This window comes from Vicugna pacos, chromosome 25, assembly GCF_048564905.1.
Source record: "Vicugna pacos chromosome 25, VicPac4, whole genome shotgun sequence".
In the NCBI taxonomy this organism is placed as follows: domain Eukaryota; kingdom Metazoa; phylum Chordata; class Mammalia; order Artiodactyla; family Camelidae; genus Vicugna; species Vicugna pacos.
The window spans coordinates 16,631,624-16,651,355 of NC_133011.1; the positions used below are offsets into that span (position 1 = coordinate 16,631,624).

Genomic DNA, 19,732 nt, shown 5'->3' on the forward strand with positions numbered 1-19,732 from the left:
TGAATCCTGCTTCAGTTACTAGTTTTTAAATAATTTTTCAATCTTTAAAATGCTCTTAGTCTCTGTTATTCATATGAATTAAAGAGAATAAAAAATGTATTTTATGGGATTTTGTGAAAAGTAAATATGGTGATGTCTGTAAAGTGCTCAGTTTAGTGTTTAATAAATATTTTTAAGCTGCCAATCAGAATACAGAATTTATTGGTTCTTCCTCGATTCCTTCTCCTTAATTAGTATTTCCCATCTTGATTTGGCAGAGCTGGCTAACAGGTTCTTAGGGCAACCAAAAGCCTAATGTAATCCTCCAACATCAGTTATGTGAGGCGAACGACCCAGAGCCCCATCCTCCTTGCCAGGTGGGAGGTAATAAATACCCATCATTACAGCCTTCCCTGAACTGTGGATACTTATTCTCCATATACAGGAGTATCTGTTGAATGATGCAAGGCAATATAGAGGAACTCCCAGCTGGCCTCTCCAAAGATGGGAGCAGTGGTAACATTGATGGAGATTTAGACAGGGAAGCAGTAGTTTTGCACTTACTTGTAATAGCTGGTTAGTGAACACCTTATCCTGGATAGGCAGTTGGATGGCGGGCAGAATCAAGAATCTTGAGAATCAAGAATTCCAACTAGAAGCTGTGGATCCCATACAGCTCGTTGGAGATCTGTCATCATCAGTATAATCAGTAAGAGTTTCCTGAGGCAATGTTTTATTTCCCAAGTTACAAGTGGAGACAATATTTAAGGATGGAACTTTCATTTCTGACACATACAACCACTCAGATACGAAATATTTATGTCTAAATCAGTAACTTCTGCATGTCTCCTGTGTTTTATGCCAGGGAGTTTGTGTTATAACCTACCATGTAATTTTGTTTTAATTTCTTTAAGGATAGAGGATGGTATCTTTTTCGGTATTTATTGACAGAACTGAGTGAGTTCATCACGAATGGGAACAACTCTCTATCTCTAATGCAGATATCTTAATTCATTTTCTTTTAGCAAACTGCTAGGAAATTTTGTATATTTTAATAGTTAAAATCAGGGATACTACAATAGAAATCATTTAACAGGCAGGTGTTTTATATAGTGTTGAGATTTTATTCATTGAAAGAAAAATTCATCACAAGTGCTCTGGAGAAAAAAGTCACATTCTTTAGTTGCTCTATTTTCCAGATATTACATTGAAATCTTGCTGCAGGAGTATAGACTAAGTGCTTTTGTGGACGTTGGACTGTACCAGTATAGAAATGTCTATACTGAGCAACAAACAGAAGATGCTGTAAATGAAGAACAAGTGATCAAATCCCAGTCGACAATTGTCCAGGAAGTACAGGTTGGCTATGATTATAGATCCACTTTATAGAAAGTAAAAGGTCAAAGACAGGAGCTCTGTTACTAGGTAAGATACTGTTTTGGGGAAAAACAGTCATAGAAAATTATTAAACTGTGGCTTGGAATATCTGTAATTACAAATCAAGAGACTATTATTTGATGACAAACACTTTAAAGTATTCTATCATTTGCAGTAAAATAGGGCAATATAGAGGCATTGAATAGGTGATGCTTTTAAAATGTATTTTTCCATATGGTAAATATATGCTTTTTAAAACTGGGAAATAGGTTATAACATTGGAAAACTGGGGAACAACTAATGCAACTAATGAAGTACAGAAGATCACGGTAACCAGCCCATGTGTGGGAGCTAATTCATGTTCACTTTACCAATATAGACTAATCTATAACATGGAAAAAACTGGTAAGTTGTAAATAATAAGGGAGATTTTATTCCTCTTCATGTGTATTCAAAATTATAAAAAAAATTTGCTGTAGTCAAATTTTACTGTCTGGAAAATATAATTTTAATAGTATGCTAGAGAGAGAAGCAGAAAAAAAATATATTATGAAGAAAAACCTTCAGACTGGGATAGAAAGTGACATCAATGGAAACAACCTTTGGGTGTACACTATCATTTTCTTCTCTGAGGATTGTGATACATGCATATCTAAACACTCATAAGGAATTTACATATCTGACTCAGAGGCTTAAATTAATAGGAATTAAATTCATCATTACAGAGAGGTAAACACTTCTTTCAGTTCCTCAAGTTAAGTGATCAGCCCATGAGACAGTAATTGAGCTGTTAATAAAGACATTGCAGTTCTATATTTTATACTAAATCCTGAAAAAATAATTTATGCTATTTCTGTTGTTTCAGTAAGTAAATATTGATGAGTGCTTGCTGCTTGTCAAATACAATGCTGTTACTATGGGAATGTTAAAACAATAAAATATGAGCCCTGTCCTCAGCAGGTCATAATCCAATTAAGTGGTCAATAGTATTGAACTCGAATCAATTTCAGAACATAATTTTATTAATTATAACTTACATGGTGTAGACAATAGGTGCTTAAAAAATTCAAATGTAAGACATCAGTGCTGGCTGTGGTAGTGCCGAGATTTCACCTCTTTTTTTATTAATTATTTGATTTTAATTTTTTTTTTAATTCATCCAAAAGTCTGGCTACCTGCTGATGCTTCTGACTTCATACTGCAATCAGCCTTAAATGACCTCTGGTCTATAAAACCGGATGCAGTTCAAGTAATAAGAACACAAAACCCCCAAAGCTATGTTTATATGGTAACCTTTATATCAACTAGAGGTAAGCATGTGTTTCATTTTTGCAATTCTGTAAAGTTTTTTCCTAGGAAACACATTTGTGTCCTGTCAACTCCGCTGAAAGAGGTAAAAGCTCCGCAAAATGACAGAGAAAAGGAAGTGGATTCATACCCTTGATCAGCTTTAGGGGAAACAGAAATTAAATAGTTAATAATTTTTTCTATTGTGACTTAAATTTTAGTTGTACTTCATGGAGTGTACAGCTCCAGTGCATGAGAAATGTACTCTATGTACTACAAACACGCTATCAGTATAATAGCCTCCTTCATATTTAGCACAAATTAGTGAAGATACTAATTCTGGAATGAAATTTAAGTAAATCAGTATTTCTCATGCGTAAGTCTGGCCAAATCTTGCCTGATGAAAAGATTCTGGGGTCAAATCCACGTGGGAAACACTGCATACCTCAGCTTCTCCTTGAAGACTGACAGAGCTCATTAGAATATTAAAATCCCTTAGGAGTCCTGTAATGAGAAAAGGACAAACCAAATATAACAATAGAAATGATAACAAAAACAAAAACAAAAAAAAACAAAATCAGTGCACCTGTGTTTAATGCAGCATTTTCCAAAATTACTTGACCTCTCTACCCTTTTCAAGTAATAGCTATTAACTTCCTATTACATTTTCAAGTCTTATGGCCAAATTTAGCAACCAATGTGGGTATTTGGGATATCTAGTTCATGAAACAGGTCCCTGAGTATATGTGTATTTGATTCCTGTGGCAATCACTATTTTCCAATTCATATAAGTAAAATGTTACTTCATTGTTTATGTCTCACATTATGAGATTGTTAATTTGATTGTTGAGTAAAGAGTGAAGAATTTGTTTAACATGAATTGAAGTTCTGGAAATTTCCCAAAGGTTAGATTGTGACAATACCATGTGAGTGAAGATACGGTTATCCTTGTTCTTCCAGAAACATATTTTTAGATCAGAGGGAAATTTTAAGGCTTCACCAGAGACCTTAAGAAATATGGTACCAAAATCATAACTGGGCAAATTCTAGGACTTTACTCAACAGAGAAAGTCAATGGGATTCCACTGGTAAAGCATCCTTCCAAAGAAGAGAGACAGCTGGGGACAAGGCCTTATTTCTTGCAAAGTGGGAGTGTGTAAACAAGCCTCACAGGCATGGGGCTGCTTCCTGGAATTCATTTTTGTACTCTATTCATGACTACAGAAAATAGCAATTCCAGCCTAGCCCTTTACACTACGATGATGGCACTGGAGCAAAACTAAAAGAATTTTTGGAATATTCTTTTGCCCATTGATCTTTTTCCTCATGATCCCAGTACCATCTTCTGCTTATCTTTCGATACTTCCTTTTAAGCCACAGAAAAAGAACTTTAAATGTATAACTCTTCATTTGCTATTTCTGCTATGGCTAAATCTCAGATTCAAGGATCTGCATCTTCCCCATTCATCATTTTCTTTGTGATACTGCAACTCCAAACAGAACCAGTTTTGTTAAATCTGAGTTTAGATGTTGTGGTTGTATTGGTATTTTATTAATTTACTTCTTTGAATTCTGTTTGGTATTTCATTGTAGGAGACTTTGATCTACTCAGTTATGAAGTATTTGAAAGGAACAATGTCACACTGGATATAACAGAACAAATCAAAGGAAAACCCAGTTTGGACACATTCACACTCAACTGGGATGGGATCACTTCTAAGCCTCTTACCCCACAGTCATCAGAAGCTGAAGTATGCTCTCTGTTAATTTTTTAAATAGAAAGCCACTTAAGTATCACTGTTCTATAAAAACACATTCTAAGGGAAAGTAATACATGTCCTACTTGGCATGGTGGGTTGGAGCCAACCTATAGTGAGCAGAGAAGGAAGGAGATGTCACAATGACAGAAGGAATGGAAGGGGAGTTTGTAGACCTGTGCCAACAGGATCCAGGGTATCTGCATACAGGGCAGCTGTTCATAAAGAGTGTTTGCCTGTGAGCTACTGCTTTTCTGACAACTACCTGTACAAGGAGTTTGAGTTAATATTTGTTTAATGACTAAATATCATACACTATTTCAGGTTCTTAATTTTAAACATCAGTTGTATCTGTGCTTTGCCAGGGAAGTAGTTGTGGAAATTATAGGAGACCTCATGAATGTGTACCTATTCCTATATAATCCAGAATTATTATTTTTAAAATAATCATAAATATAGGCTTATAGTATCTGTATCTCTTCTTCTAAAAAAACAGAATGCATGGAGTGTATAGTTTTTTTGAGTAACTTTTGAATTAATTGGGAAACTATTCATTTGGAATCTAAGAACTAATTCATTTAGGTTTGCCTCATTACTGTCTTTAAGAAAACTGCTGAACAAATATGCCTACCTTATGTAATCACTAAGTAAGCTAAGATTACCCAGTTGGATGTAACAGTTGTCATTCCAAAATAAAACTCTTGAAAAAGTCGTTCAGCACTGAAATGATCACATATTAATTTAAAATTGTTTAGAAAATGACCTCATAGCTATGGCTATCGGGATTAGCTTATGAAAATGTTCTTTTAAAACTAATTAGTAGAGTTAGTAGTAAAATTACTGATGTTCTAACTTCATGAAAAAGAAGTTACTAAAGCTCATGTTGTTAATTTAGTTTCAGGCTGCAGTGGAAGAAATGGTTAGCACCAAGTGTCCACCACAAATTGCAAATTTTGAAGAAGGATTTCTTGTGAAATACTTCAGAGATTATGAAACTGATTTTAACTTGGTATGGAGTGTTTAATGAACTATGAAACTGACCAGATGAGCATTCATGTAAATGTTTGGAATTTTGTCATTTTTTGAATTGGCATGAATGCCTTTATCATTTAAAATCAAACTGCAAGTATAATTTTGTTCTACATTTATTGGTAAGGTCTGTTCTAGCATCTTCCTGCATTATAAAATGGTTCATTTGAGAAGCAGTATTTCCATCACACATGAATTCTCTTCATTGATAGAAAGTAGGCAAGGTGGGCAAAAAGATGGGTAAATATGAGATCTAGAAGATTTTCTGTTTGTTTTCTTCACTTGGATGAAGAGTATATTCTTTTTCCTCACTGGCTTCAGAGAATACAATTTGTAGTAGAGCATTATATAATTGCTTCCTTGGCTTCTCGAGATCACCCTCTGGTCAGTGAGTAGAATGCCAAGTCGTTATTTCTTGGTGATATACAAAGATTTTTCTTTGATGTACAGTAAAGAAAATTTGAAATACACTTACCTTCCTAATCCTTATTTTGAAGACTGGAGGAAGCCAGATATTCACCATTTCCAAGTGAGTGCCATAGGAATGAGAAATATATGGGCTAGTTATTCAATTTGATCAATACCCCAGAAATAAATGAGTCCTTAGAATATACATCATGTCATACTTTATGAGTGCAGATTTACTAGTGAAGAAGAGGGAAAATCTTCGCATTTAATGGACTACATTTTCAACTTGATTTAATAAATGCACATGTGTTTGGGATCTCCTATCCTGAAGGTAGTACTTGCAGCGGAGGGAACTGAATGAGTGATTTACACTATACTCCTTTCCTGCTTCATCTCCCGTCATCAACATGACACACACAAGACTCCACCTTACCTTGGCTGTTTGCATTTCCCAGCAACACTCACATCCCCGCTTGTTGCATATATTTTACCCTCTCTCTGATGCCCCTTGACTCCCTCTTCCTTTTAAATAACTACTGTTTATTCTTGTCTAAAGAATAAACTGACTGTCTGTCTAAAGACAACTCATTTGTCACTTCCCCTGAGTCATTGTTTTTGATGCTTTTATGTGAGTTAGGTGCCTCCCTTCAGCCCTGGTTTTATAGTCCTTACTTCCTTTGTCCCAAACTGGTCAACTCCTGTGTTTAGATATAGGATTCTTCACTACTTGAACCCTGAAGATTAAGCGAAAATCAAGCAAATGAACAAACAAGCAAAAAAGCCTGGCATACAATGAACACTAAGCATTTGTGGAAAGAATGAATAAATGTCCTTAAGAGTTCATAATATAAGGAGACAGTTAAGACTTGGGGAGTAGTCAAATACAGGCACAAAGAATTATATGACTGTGGATCTAAATGAGTGAGGTAGGATGAGAGCCTTAGAATTTCAAAGAAGAAAGAAAATATTTCAAGGTAAAGTAGTTTGCGAAGCAATGGGATCTGCGATGGAATTTGAATGACTTAGGCAAAGAGGTTGGGGAATAAAGCAGGGCAATAAATCATGTTTTCATCTGAAATATTATTGTTTCTGTAGGAACATATTAATAGAGGCCAGAAGACAGCTGAAACTGATGCTTACTGTGGCCGATATTCCCTGAAAAACCCAGCTGTTCTTTTTGACTCAGCAGATGTTAAACCAAACAGACTACCATATGGAGACATTTTATTATTTCCTTATAATCAGGTAAGCTCAACAAAATGATATGCTAATTAAATTTGTAAAATACCTTGGTAATAAAATTTCATGAAATTTTAAGACAAGGAGAAGTGCTTGTCACGTGAAATCACATCACGTTGGACAGGCACCGTGGTTCATTCTGGGTGCTTGAGATTTCCTCTTCTCGAGTCTCAGAAAAAGAAATTAAAAAACTCATAGTACCATGCACATGAATTCTGCTTCATCTCATGATTTCAGAAATAAATTATTTGCTCACTAATGTAAATACTCAAACAATTAAAAATATATGATCTCCTCAATATTCCTTCATTAATTAAGAAGAAACAGAAACAGAGAGCCATCGTAGAGTGATCCTGGGTATCCGGTCAGGGAAAGTGAAGGAGAATCGCGAGCAGAGGAGATGGCAGCTTTAGGGTAGGTCAGCAATCAGAGACCTACTTTTTCTATTGTTGTAAAATTCTCCAATTGTGACACATGTTTTAAGGTTCTAAGTTCTAAATATATCTGGTGTTCTTTGGGAGTTGTGGACCATTAAATTTGGTATTTAATGACTGTTGTACGATGACATCTCTAAATGCTCAGCTGTATTCACATCCTAGTTAATCTACCTGAATATATCTATCTTCTCTCTCTGTGTAATGGACTTTCAAATTCACTGAGGACTCAGTTAGAGCTGGCCCTGATCCTTACATAACTCCATGGCTAGAGGGAGTGGATTATTTCCATTTTCTAAGGAAATCACATCTAAGAAAACAATAAAATAATTCATCATTAATTGTAAGGTCACATCAACTCAACTTCCTCTTCTATAAAATCTCCCTCACTTTTTCTGCACCTAATTGTCTGAAACTAATCATTCCTTCCTCTGTGTTCTGATACATTTGTATGGAAAATGCTCAATAGATGTTTATTGGACTGATTTAATTAATTTGAATTGCTACAAAACAACGCAATGGTAAGATATTGTTACTGACTTTTGAAATATTTTCTATGCAGTTATGTTTAGCATACAAAGGATTCCTGACAAATTATATTGGTCTAAAATTTCACTACCAAGATACAAGAAAGATTACGAGAAGCACAGATACACAATTTACATATAACTTTGCATATGGAAACAAGTAAGTTACATTATGAATTTGAAAACTTTAAATTATGCTATAGTATGTTAACTGTGAAGATAAACTCATTTCTTGTTTGTTTGTTTTTGAGAAATCCTGCGCACCATGTATCTAAATGCAGTTTTTCTGTTTCTACATAAGCTTCCTAACAGAAATAGTTGTGCCAAAAATAAATCTATAGATTATGAAAATAAATTTTGATCTGGTGTCACTATCACCTGTGACCATTTAAAAGACGAAACAGTGGTAAACTTTGAGATTTAAATTTTAAATTACTAAATCTAGTAAGGAAGGTAGAAAGAGACTGTCTTATCACAATATTGTCATTAGACTTGGACCACTGCAAAAAAAAAAAGTGCTTGCTATATGTGAGTGGAGAAAATAAAACATTTTGATGAATATACCAAAATTAAGGGAGAAAACCAAATACTTGGTTTTTCAAAAGTTAGACACATAAAAATGCAAATAGAGAAGTGTAAGGGGAGAAACTAAATGAGCCTAGAGAAAGCTGCTTAATGACCATAATTGTCATACCCTCAAGCACAATTTAGTTCTGCATAATTTTGTTTTAGTTTTTATTAGTTATTATATCTTCTGAAACTTACCAGTCTTGACTTTGCGTTTTCATGTAGAAGATATACAAAAATTTTAGTTATAATAGAAGTAACAATGAAGACAAATACACACACAACTTTTCTGTTTTAAAAAGTATCCCTCATACATTTAAAGTCATGCTTATTGAAGTATAAATTACATAATTTCATAGTTTACTCTTTTTAAGTGCATGGTTCAGTGAGCTTGACAAATGAATGCAGTTATAAAATCATTACCACCATAAAGATATGGAACACCTACCTCCTCTCCACAATTTTAGGTTTTTCTCATGTAAGTTTATGTCATAAAATACCCACAGTGTGATTTCCATGTCTTCAAAAGATTTCTAATATGTTTCTTTTGTGGGTTTTTTTTTCCTGTCATAGCTATATAAAAATCTTCTCTATGTTGTATCGATCTATACAGTTTGCATTGTCCTTTAATACGTATCATTTAAGTTGTCGTCATTCTGTACTGTATAGACAGCACTAGTCTGTTCTCATCATAGGAGTGGGACCAGCGGAAACTCAGAGCTCCTGTGTTATGGAGCAAGTGTGAGGCAGAGTCAGTGCCTTCTCTTAACTATTCAGACAGAAGAGGAGAGCGAATGATCCAAAGTTAGAAATAGAACCAAGTAATAACCATAAACAAAACAAAAAAGACAAGAAATAAAAACAGGTACAGTGATGAGGGAAATCAGAACAACAAGGTGGAAAAAAGGATGGTCTTGATGAAGGAATTAGTTTCTGGATAAAGAAGCTGTTTCTCAGCACAGCAGTCTCAAGTTTCCTGCTTCCTTGATTATCCTAACATGATGTTCAAAATGCAGGGACCAGCTTCCATTCCGTACCTTTAGAAACATGTATACTACAAAATTCTAGAAATATGGAGCATACTATTTGTTAAACGTTTAAAAAAACTTTTTAAATGGATCCTGTATGGATTGGGGAGCGGTGGGGCGGAGACAACCAGAGTCGGGGCCTGTAGGTGCTCCTGTGGAGCTAAGTCCCTGATTTCTGTCTGGAGAAAACAAGGCGTGACAGGCCATGGGACCAGGCAGCTGGGTGGGAGTATGTCAGAGCCCGTCGGAACTGTGAGACCTGGACGCAGATATCCTTAGATATAACCTCACTCTTGTGGCCCAACCCAGCTTTTTAACTTGAAGCTTTTAAAGATATTTTGCCCATGCTAATAGCTTTCTCCCTGCAGAAGTGGAATGACCTTTTGTTAAGGAAAGAAGGGAAGTTATAATCTTCAGTTTTCAAAATAAAATACTGCATTTGATGCATACCGCTCTGGCATCATATCCTGAGCATGTGGCCCAAACACCCTCAGATCTTCTGATCAGTGGATAAAGTGGGGGCAACTGTGAACCAATTGTAAATATAGGTGTCAGAATCTCTTTAACTATGAGATAGGAAGCCTTAGTTAAAATGTAGATACCCAAAAGATGTCTGTCAACGGGAAAATATTTAAGAAGTACATTAAGCCTTTCAAAGAATTCTTAAGGATACATGAAAATTTTGCCACGAAACAGCCTTTAGATCATTGGAATAAGCATTAGAAGATAATTGTGTTTTGTCCCAGGAGTAAGATCTAGACATGCTTCCATAGATGTTAAAAAAGAAACGTTTTTGGTACACAAAGACAGAAAGTTCACCAGATACTGAAGTTTGGTAAACCTGGAGTGGACATCCAAGGACAGAGATCTGCATGCGCTCTATATGTGATGTGGACTGTACAGGACTATAGGAAGTTGCTCTCTGAGAAAGTTGCAGGACACTCGTGGGTCTTGTTTTCTAATGAAAACTTAAAACAAAGGAATCAAAACTGATTTTTCCCCCCAACAAAAGAAAAGTACATCTTTCTGAACTAATGCTTGAGAAATGTCCTTTTCCTGACAGTTCATATTTGATCCTCCAATGGCATTTGATTAAACAGCATGTGACTCCAGTATTTGCACTTTGGGCATGTTTTATACATTTGATCCATCTTTGGTTTCCACAGAAGAGGAAGAACATAGGCAGAAAGAGAGACAGAGACAGGAGACAGAGGGGTATTAAAGGTGTTGATTCCCCCTTCGCAGCACAAATATACCTTTGAGGCTATTGCACAGTTTAACCCAATATATAAAATGGGGCCAAAGTTAACTCCTGGAATGAATGAAATGAGCGGGGACAATTCAGAAATTCCCTAGGGTAATTGTTGACTCAGAAGAGGCGGCAACACCCTGTTGGCAGTCACACAGAAGGAAGCAATGCCAGGGGTCAAGACAGCACTCTCTGTTTTAATGAGCAAGGAGCCTGGAAAGTCTTTGCACAGAATGAACATATGCCACTGCCCCCTGCCCTGTTTGATTCAGATCTGGGGTAATCCCATGATGGATCATTGTGAAGCAGAAGTCCTTCTCAAAGGGACGTAAACATTTGCTATAAACATTCCCTCTGTGCCCAAAGTGAACCATGCAATTACAGTTTTAACTTTGATCTCCACCACCTGTGTGCATTTCACTCTTCCACTGCAACAGGATTTTGGAATATTTTACAGATCCCAGATCTTCTGTGTTAGTCAAGCCATTACCTTATCACTAACTAGGTCCTTCCTCTAGCCTACAGTTTATCTGCTGTGCAGTCATTTTGAAGATGCACTGCTTTTGATGGAACTGATGAGCCTCCTTTACCCTAAAAGCTCTAAGACCTTTCAACAAGAGTATTACCACTTTTAGAAGAGGATGCTTCTCTGGTTAAAAACTATTGCCAATCAAGGCAAAGCAAATTCTCCAGCTCCCAGCCAGTATTTCTAGACCTGCTTTTATGTAGGTTAAGCCATCCACCTAGATCAATTAGGTGTGTTAGGATTCGTTTATTTTCATTACATTGTTATTGTCAAAAGTGCCTTTTTTTCCCTCAATAATTAGTCTATCACCATCCCCAAACAGTGCTGTTTATAGTTCTAAATCAAGCTTCAAAAAGTCCAAAAAGTAAAATTTGGTTTTCCTTCAGAAAGTGGAATTATCTAGCCACAAAATCACAGTGTACTGTTTACTTAAGTTTTAATATCTTTCGTAGTCTCCATTTCTCTTATAAAGGACCCTATTGAGTGTACCATTTTTTCAAAGTAGTTTTTAAAACTTCAGGATCATGTAATTAGTAATAGGATTCTATTTAGAGGACCAAAGTCCTTTTTTTTTTAATTTAAAGAGCACTTTAACTTAATGTAGTTCTGGACTTGGGACATAAAATTTTCTAAAATGATGTCAGTCTAAGCTTTGATGCACTAGAGGTGGATCCCATGATGAGTTTGCAAACCATGAAATTTCAAAATGAAAATAGAAAGTGCCCAAAACTAGTCAGTTAATTAGTACAGTGGTAGCTGATACAAAGATTATTTTTAAGCTGTATTTAATTATTTGAATGGGAGTATTTATCTCTGTATTGCAGACACCTGTAATTGAATTGCTTAATATAGTTTATGAGATTCCAATGTGGTTAATATTTAATGGAAACTCTGAATCTAAATTATACATCTAGAAGATACTGTACAACCATTTGTATCTATAAATAACTTTAGCACATTTTGTCACTTAGTTACAGTGGACAGTGCAGCACCTCTGAGCTCTTTTGGATCCATTGTCAAGTTCCAATTTTGCTTCTTAGTATTGGACTGAATTTGCTGTTTTATTCTTGACATTTTTTTAACTTAGAATGGTTTGCTTTATTCTTGTGTCTTGTTTTTATATGCCCTTCACCAAGGTGCATGCTCCTTAGTTTACTTACCTGTCACTACAGAATGTTATTTTACATTCCTATGGCTACTGCCCAGGCTACAAATAAAAGAAAGTCTGTCTTTGTTTGCAATATTAAATCTTTCACTGCCAATGTAAGTTTCTGGCTGCTGTCCCTTGTTGTGGCTGCTTTTCTGAGCTAATGAAGTATGCTTATGGTCTTCCCGTGGGGCAAAAAAAACCTTTTACTCTTGAAAATTTTAATGCCTTTTATAGTGCATTTGTTTACATTAAACCTCATAACTGATTTGTACCCCTAATTAAACCACCATCTTTCAGCTGGACCTACACTTGTATAGACCTTCTGGACCTCATACAAACCAAATATGCGGGGACCAATTTTTCTCTTCAGAGGATTAGTTTGCAAAAAGCATCAGAATCACAGTCTTTCTATGTGGACATCGTATACATTGCACAGACATCTACAATTGCAACGTTGCATGGTATATTGTATCATTTCATATGTAAAACTTAAACCTTCTAAACTTATTTTATACTAAAATCTTACCTTGGACATTATTTATATTCTGTACTCAGAAATGTTAATCTCTAAGTATTAATGAGTCATTCTTTCATCTCAATAATATTATGATTTAAATCATAGTTTTTAAATGAATAGGGCTAGGTGATTATTCTAAAGATAAATGCATCCTTAATGTAAACTTTGTCATTATAGCAGGAATTAGCTTTATAGTCCTGGATTCTGTTTAAAGATAAACTGTGGCAAAATTCTAATTTTGCCTTGTTTAATTTTTGAGAATTTAGCTATCAAGATAGAAAGGCAACTGTTGACATTGACATCTGTCTAGTAAGAATTAGCTGAAACTTTACAGAGACTTTATTGTGATAATTAGTAATGCTGTAAATGAAAACTTTATTTCTAATAGTTTTAGTATTGTTTTTCTAGTCATGTTAATAGACTCATACATGTGAGATGTAATAATAAAATTATAAAACTTAAATTGAAGTCTTTTAAAAAATCAGCCTAACTCCTGTCATCTTTATAAGTGACTGTTAACCATATTTCAGAGGAGTTTTGGAATCCATTCCTTTGGAACTGTTTTCACGTGCAAGGTCATGATACAACTGATTAAAAAAACTAAATGTTACCATTTCTTTAGAATCACCCCTTTTGATTCCACTGTCACCAGACCTACATTGTGATTGGTAGAGCACATGTATAAGACAACTGATTTGTGCTGTGATAAAGGTTTTAGTTCCTTAAGCAACATTCATTTAGCACCTACCATGCAGCAGGCACTGTGTCAGGACCAAAGAAAGAACTGAGAATCAGACAATCCTGGTCCTGTCCTCACAGGACACACATCCCAGTAAGCACCACATTCGGGAACCTAGAACAGAGCAAAACTAACTGGCCCACAGAAGGCCACATGGAACCCAGGGCTTGGTGGCTTTTCAGTATATTGTTTTATCCAGCAAGGCTCATATATCAAAAGACTTTAAAGCTTTGTATTCTAGAAGTGAATACCTACAAAGCTTCACAAGCTACTTACCCTAAGGTCTTCTTTCTAAAATTTGATTTTAACTTATTCCATGACATATGGATATGATTTGATGCTTTTCTCTTAAGCAGCAGAAGCTATGCAATTTTACCTCCAATCTACTTTGTTTATTTACATTCTTTAGAAATGCCAAAGAGAAGACTTCCAGCATTAGCAAATAAAGGAATATTTTTAAAGCACTTTCAGGTGAATCAGACCAAAATTAGTGGACCAAATATGACCAACCAATATGTTGTCACCATGACTTCGTATAATTGCAGTTATAACATACCCATGATGGCTGTGAGCTTTGGGCAGGTAAGCCTAGAAATTTACAAGTAACTCTTTCAACTTAATGGAACATTAGCTTTGACCTAGTAAATGTATTTTTTTAACAAATGCCTGACATACAGATTGGATATCTTTTAGTAGGACAAACAGTTATTGTAAGGATAAAATGAAGATTTAGAGAGGCTTGTTGAACTTGAGCATGAAAATTCACTTTACATATTAAAATGTTTTTAAAGAAATATATCAGTAGGGAGAAAAGCAGGAGGAAATAGTTTTAAGAAACAGTCAGATTTAAGTAGAGTTTTCTCTGTTGGTGTAAAAGGAAAAGTTACGGGCTCTTCCAGTAAAGATCTTTGAACAGAGATTATTGGAATGAAAATTTGAGATTCTGCATTATGGTTATAAATTGTTTCTGTTATAAATGCTGTTTATTTTTACTTGAATCAGAATTGATACAAGAGGAAAGAGGTGGTTTGCCGTAATTCCAAAAGGATCTGAACAATATTTTGTACTGCTTGAGTATAAGATCTGTATTCAATGTTACAATTATGATGAGTATTTTTACACTTAATTGGCTGCAAAAATAATTTCCTACAACAAACCAAAACCGAAGATAGTAAGTTCAAGATTAAAGTTTAAATAATAATTAAATATGATAATTTGAGTCTCACCGAGAACTTTGTATTAATGGTTTTATGATTAAAAGACTGAAGAACTGTTAAGTGTCCCATGAAAATTGCTTTTACCCACCCAGACCCAAATGTTTTAGTCTTAGTATCTTACAATAAATGTCTCACAAGTGCTTTTCAATTTTTAGCTCTCTAACAAAATGTAGTAACACATGAACATGTATTAAATGTCCAGATCAATGAATTTTTTTAAAAAAACTGTAACTCTGAGATAATCATGAATTCATATGCAGTTGTGAGAAATAATCCTATACTCTTCACCCATTTTTGCCCAGTGGTGACACCTTCTATAACTATAACATAATAGCACAATCAGGAAATTGACATTGATAGAATTTACCAACCTTATTCAGATGTTAAAAGTTCTACTTGCTTTCATTTGTGTGTACGTGTGTTTGTGTAGTTCTATACAAGTTTTATCACATGTGTAGATTCATCTGACCACCGCAAAACAGTTCCATCACAAGGATCCCTCACATTACCCTTTTACAGACACAGCAACCTCCCTCCCTCATGCAGTCTTATATCTGACAACCACTGTCTCTATAATTTTGTCATTTGACAATACTATATAAATGGAATTTGATTTTAAATAATTGCGCTAGTATTTAGTCTTCTGAGATTGACCTTTTTCACTGAGCATAATTCCCTTGATATCCCTCCCAGCTGTGTGTATCAGTGTTTTGTTCATTTTGATTACTGAGTAACATTTAATGCACCATAGTCTGTTTAACCAGTTACCCCTTAAAGGACATTTGAGTTGTTTCCAGTTTTTGGCTAGTATGAATAAAGCTGCTGTGAACATTATCTGTAGGTTTTCATGTGACATTAGTTTTCATTTTCTGGGTTATTCTCCAACAGTGTAATTACGGGGTCAAATGGCAAGCACATGTATGATTTTGTAAGAAACTACTACACTCTTTTCCAAAGTGCCTGCATCATTTTACATTCCCACCAGCAACATATACGTGATCAATCCAGTGTGTGCTCAAACTTGCCAGCATTTGGCATTAGCACTATTTTTCATTCTAGCCATTCTGATAGGATATGTATCGTTAGCTCATTTTGATGTTAATTTGCATTCCCTAATGGCTAATAGTGTTGAACACCCATGTACTCTCTTCTGTGATATCTGTTCATGTTCTTATTGGATTATTTTCCTATTGTTGACTTTTTTTTTAATTGAAGTATAGTCAGTTGTAATGTGTCAATTTCTGATGTACAGCATAATGTCCCAGTCATGCATATATATACATATATTCATCTTCATTTTTTTTTCATTAAAAGTGATTACAAGATATTGAATAAAGTTCCCTGTGGTATACAGAAGAGATTTTTTTTTTCAATCTATGTTTAGATATAGGGTTAACATTTGCAAATCTCAAACACCCAAATTTATCCCTTCCCTTCCCTATTGTTGACTTTTTAAAACTCTTTATATATCCTGGATATATGTCCTTTGTCTCCCAGTCTGTACCGTGCCTTTTCATCATTTTCATTAGATCTTTCACAGAGCAACAATCTTAATTTGGTGAGATCCGATGGATCAAGTTTTTCCTTTTGTGAATGGTACTTTTGGTTTCAGGTCTAAGAACTGCTCTTAGCCCTAAGTCCTGAATATTTTTCTATTTTTTCCTAGAAGTTTTATAGCTGTACATTTTACATTTAAGGCCATGATCCATTCTGAGTTAACTTTTGTATAAGATGCAAAGTTTTAGATCCAGGTTCATGTTTTTGCCTGCGGCTCCAGTGGCGCCAGCACCATTTATTGAAAAGGCTATCCTTCCCCCATTGACTGACTTTTGCAAAATCAGTTGGGCATATTTGTGTGAATATACTTCTGGATTCTCTGTTCTGTCCCATTGCTCTATGTGTCTGTCCTTCCACCAATACCACACTCTCTTGATGGCTATAACTATGTAGTAAGTCTTAAGATTGAGGCGAGTGATTCCTCTCACTTTACTCTTCTTGTGAAAAATTGTTTTTGCTCTTCTAGGTCCTGTGTATTTCCATATAAAATTTGAAATAAGCTTGTTTCTACAGAAGTCTTGCTGGTATTTCGACAAGAACTACATTAAATTTATAGATTGTTTTGGAGAGAATTGATATATTTATCATGTTGAGTCTTCCAATCTATGAACACAATATGTCTCTCCATTTATTTAGATCTTCTTTGCTTTTTTCTTTTTCCCAACATATTTAGGTCTTTGATTACATTTACCAGCATTTTGCAATTTCAGGGCAAATTCAGTACATGTTTTGTTAGATGATTTATATGTAAGTAAGTATTTCATATTTTTTGAAGCCATAGTAATGGGTCTGGTGTTAATTTCAGTTTCTACATGCATCTCATTTGTATATAAAAATGTGATTGGTTTTTTTATGTTGATCAACCTTGCTGAACTCCATGAATTTTTACAAAGTAAATACTCTCATGTAATCACTACTTAGATCAATATAAAGAAAATCAGTAGACCCCAAAAACTCTTCTTCAGCATTTTCCTCATCATTAGATCACTCACCCCACACTCCTAGATAACCAATATTTTGACTTCTACCACCATTAATTAGTATTGCTTGTTTTCAATCGTTCATACCAGTGAATAATACGGTATATATTCTTTTGGATCTAGCCTCTTTCATTCGATATTGTGAGATTCGTGTTGTTGCACATAGCTGTAGTTTGTTCTTTTTCATTGATGTACGGTATTCTGTGGTATTAATATACAACAATTTATCCATCCTATTGATGGGCTTTTGCACTTTTTCCAGTTTGGGGTTGTTATAAATAAAGCTCCACCAAACATTCTTGCATATGCCTCTCGGCACTTAGACTTACTCATTTAAGTGGGAGATAGGGTTTATGATCTTAAATTCCACAAGATTAACAGGGGTCAGAAGCAGGAGAATATCACTGACCCTATTCGAGTTGCAATCCATGGATTTTTAGTGCACGTGTTGCTTCTGTCTCTTGATTGGCACTCGATGTTAGGCAGGGATTTCCTGAGTCTGGATCAGTCCCTGCATTGATCATATACTTCCTTATACTGTTAGTTAAGTTTTCAAGCCTCTATATGTTACTTCTCCAAGAAGGTTTTTCATTTTTTGATAGGCAAGACCATGTCTCATGTTTCTTTGCCTCCCCTCTGTGATTAGCACTGTGCCTTGAATAAAATGGCTGCTCAATAAATATTTGTTCCTTGGGTGATGGTGATGGAGGACACACTCTGAATTAATGAGGTATTACTGTGGTTCCGGCTGATAGCTGCGCAGATGACAGAGTTGACTTGGGCTCATTATCGCAGCTGTATGGGTATGGCCTGTGTTGATTTATGTAACTCTCCTTGATGTTCTGAGGAGTCCTGAATACCTGAGGCTCATTTATGTCATGTCACGGGATTGTACCCTGGTGAAATAGAAATCATGTTAGCCATTGTTATGTTTATTCATTTTATCAATATTTACTTTGGAAACTAGATAATCACAAATGAGACAGAGAATGAGTCTGTTTACAGAGGAAATAATTGGCCGGGGGAATCAAAGATTCGTATTCAAAGAATTCAAGCAGCATCTCCGCCTCTCAATGGCAGCTTTGACATCCAAGCTTACGGACATATTCTCAAAGGTAGATAAACAAAGTCCATAACTTTGGTATATGTATTAGTTGGACTGTATTGATCTAGACTACTGTAATAAACATTCTGGTATATTTCTTTTCAGTATTATTTCCCTACGTAATTTATAGAGTTGAGGTTATGTCAGTAATGTAAAGCTAAATGATTTGGAACAAATGACATTTTCACGTTTTCTTCACCACCTCACCAGATATACCAGACCCCAAACGTTTGCTTTCTTTTACATCCATGGCTTATGGATTATCTGTAAAGTTAATTGTTACTGTAAAAAAAAAAAGTATTTGAGCCATGGCTCAATGTCTGAGGTACATTACTCATGTAATTATTGGTTTCTAAGAAATATATAAACTTTTTGCATAAGTGGAGGAGGACAGCTGGTTTACAGGTGGTAAAAGACATTTTGTGTACTTTAAGTTTTGACTCCTGCTCTTTGCCGTCCCTGTGTGAGTGCAGGTCTCCCGGCTGCTGTGTCAGCTGCAGATTTGCAGTTTGCTCTCCAGAGTCTGGAAGAAGTGGGACAAGTCTCAGTTACACGAGAAGGAACCTGTGCTGGATACTCATGGACCATCAAGTGGAGAAGCGCGTGTGGGAAGCAGAATCTCTTGCAGGTTCCCTCGTTCCACCTGGTTTCTGTGTTTTGCTGTGTGTTCCTTGCTTATTTGCACCCTGCCTCATTCCAAAAATAACTGGAGTCTGTGTGCATTTACAAAATGCAGACTATTGACTTAACAGTAATAAAAAGGAATTGAGGAGGAGAAGATTGTTCTAAATGAAGTTGACCAGGCATTTGCTTCCATGGAGAATTGCTGTTGGTGCTTTATTCCTGATCCCCTGTGGACAAAGTCCAGGAATATGTGGGTTAGAAGACCCTTGAAAGGGACAGTCTCAGAACTAAGTCTGGGTGTTCCTGAAGAGGTGGGAGGGGGCAGGCATAATCAGCCTCACTGTCTGCAATTCTGCCACCATATGCTAGAGCTGTATTCTGGGGCCTTGGAGACCTTGAGCTCTCATCTAATTGCTTTTGCTTAGCCTGCGAACAG

At 35.5% G+C, this 19,732-nt stretch overlaps 1 protein-coding gene and 1 long non-coding RNA gene across 2 annotated transcripts in view; one reads left to right on the forward strand and one right to left on the reverse strand.

The window, feature by feature from the left end:
- Window positions 1-19,732, forward strand: part of PKHD1L1 (PKHD1 like 1) — a 133,471-nt gene that overhangs the window by 32,159 nt on the left and 81,580 nt on the right. Inside the window, exons 15-25 of the mRNA XM_072949613.1 lie at window positions 1,179-1,338; window positions 1,626-1,761; window positions 2,523-2,666; window positions 4,237-4,394; window positions 5,296-5,409; window positions 6,933-7,082; window positions 8,073-8,197; window positions 12,855-13,018; window positions 14,223-14,395; window positions 18,535-18,682; window positions 19,146-19,300. Of these exons, the coding sequence (XP_072805714.1) occupies window positions 1,179-1,338; window positions 1,626-1,761; window positions 2,523-2,666; window positions 4,237-4,394; window positions 5,296-5,409; window positions 6,933-7,082; window positions 8,073-8,197; window positions 12,855-13,018; window positions 14,223-14,395; window positions 18,535-18,682; window positions 19,146-19,300 (1,627 nt within the window). The remainder of the gene's footprint in view (window positions 1-1,178; window positions 1,339-1,625; window positions 1,762-2,522; window positions 2,667-4,236; window positions 4,395-5,295; window positions 5,410-6,932; window positions 7,083-8,072; window positions 8,198-12,854; window positions 13,019-14,222; window positions 14,396-18,534; window positions 18,683-19,145; window positions 19,301-19,732) is intronic.
- On the reverse strand, window positions 1,091-7,467 carry LOC140689272 (uncharacterized). Its single transcript, XR_012064159.1, has 4 exons — window positions 7,126-7,467; window positions 5,905-5,927; window positions 3,089-3,147; window positions 1,091-1,282 (listed from the first exon to the last, which is right to left on the reverse strand). It is a non-coding gene; the product is annotated as an uncharacterized lncRNA (long non-coding RNA).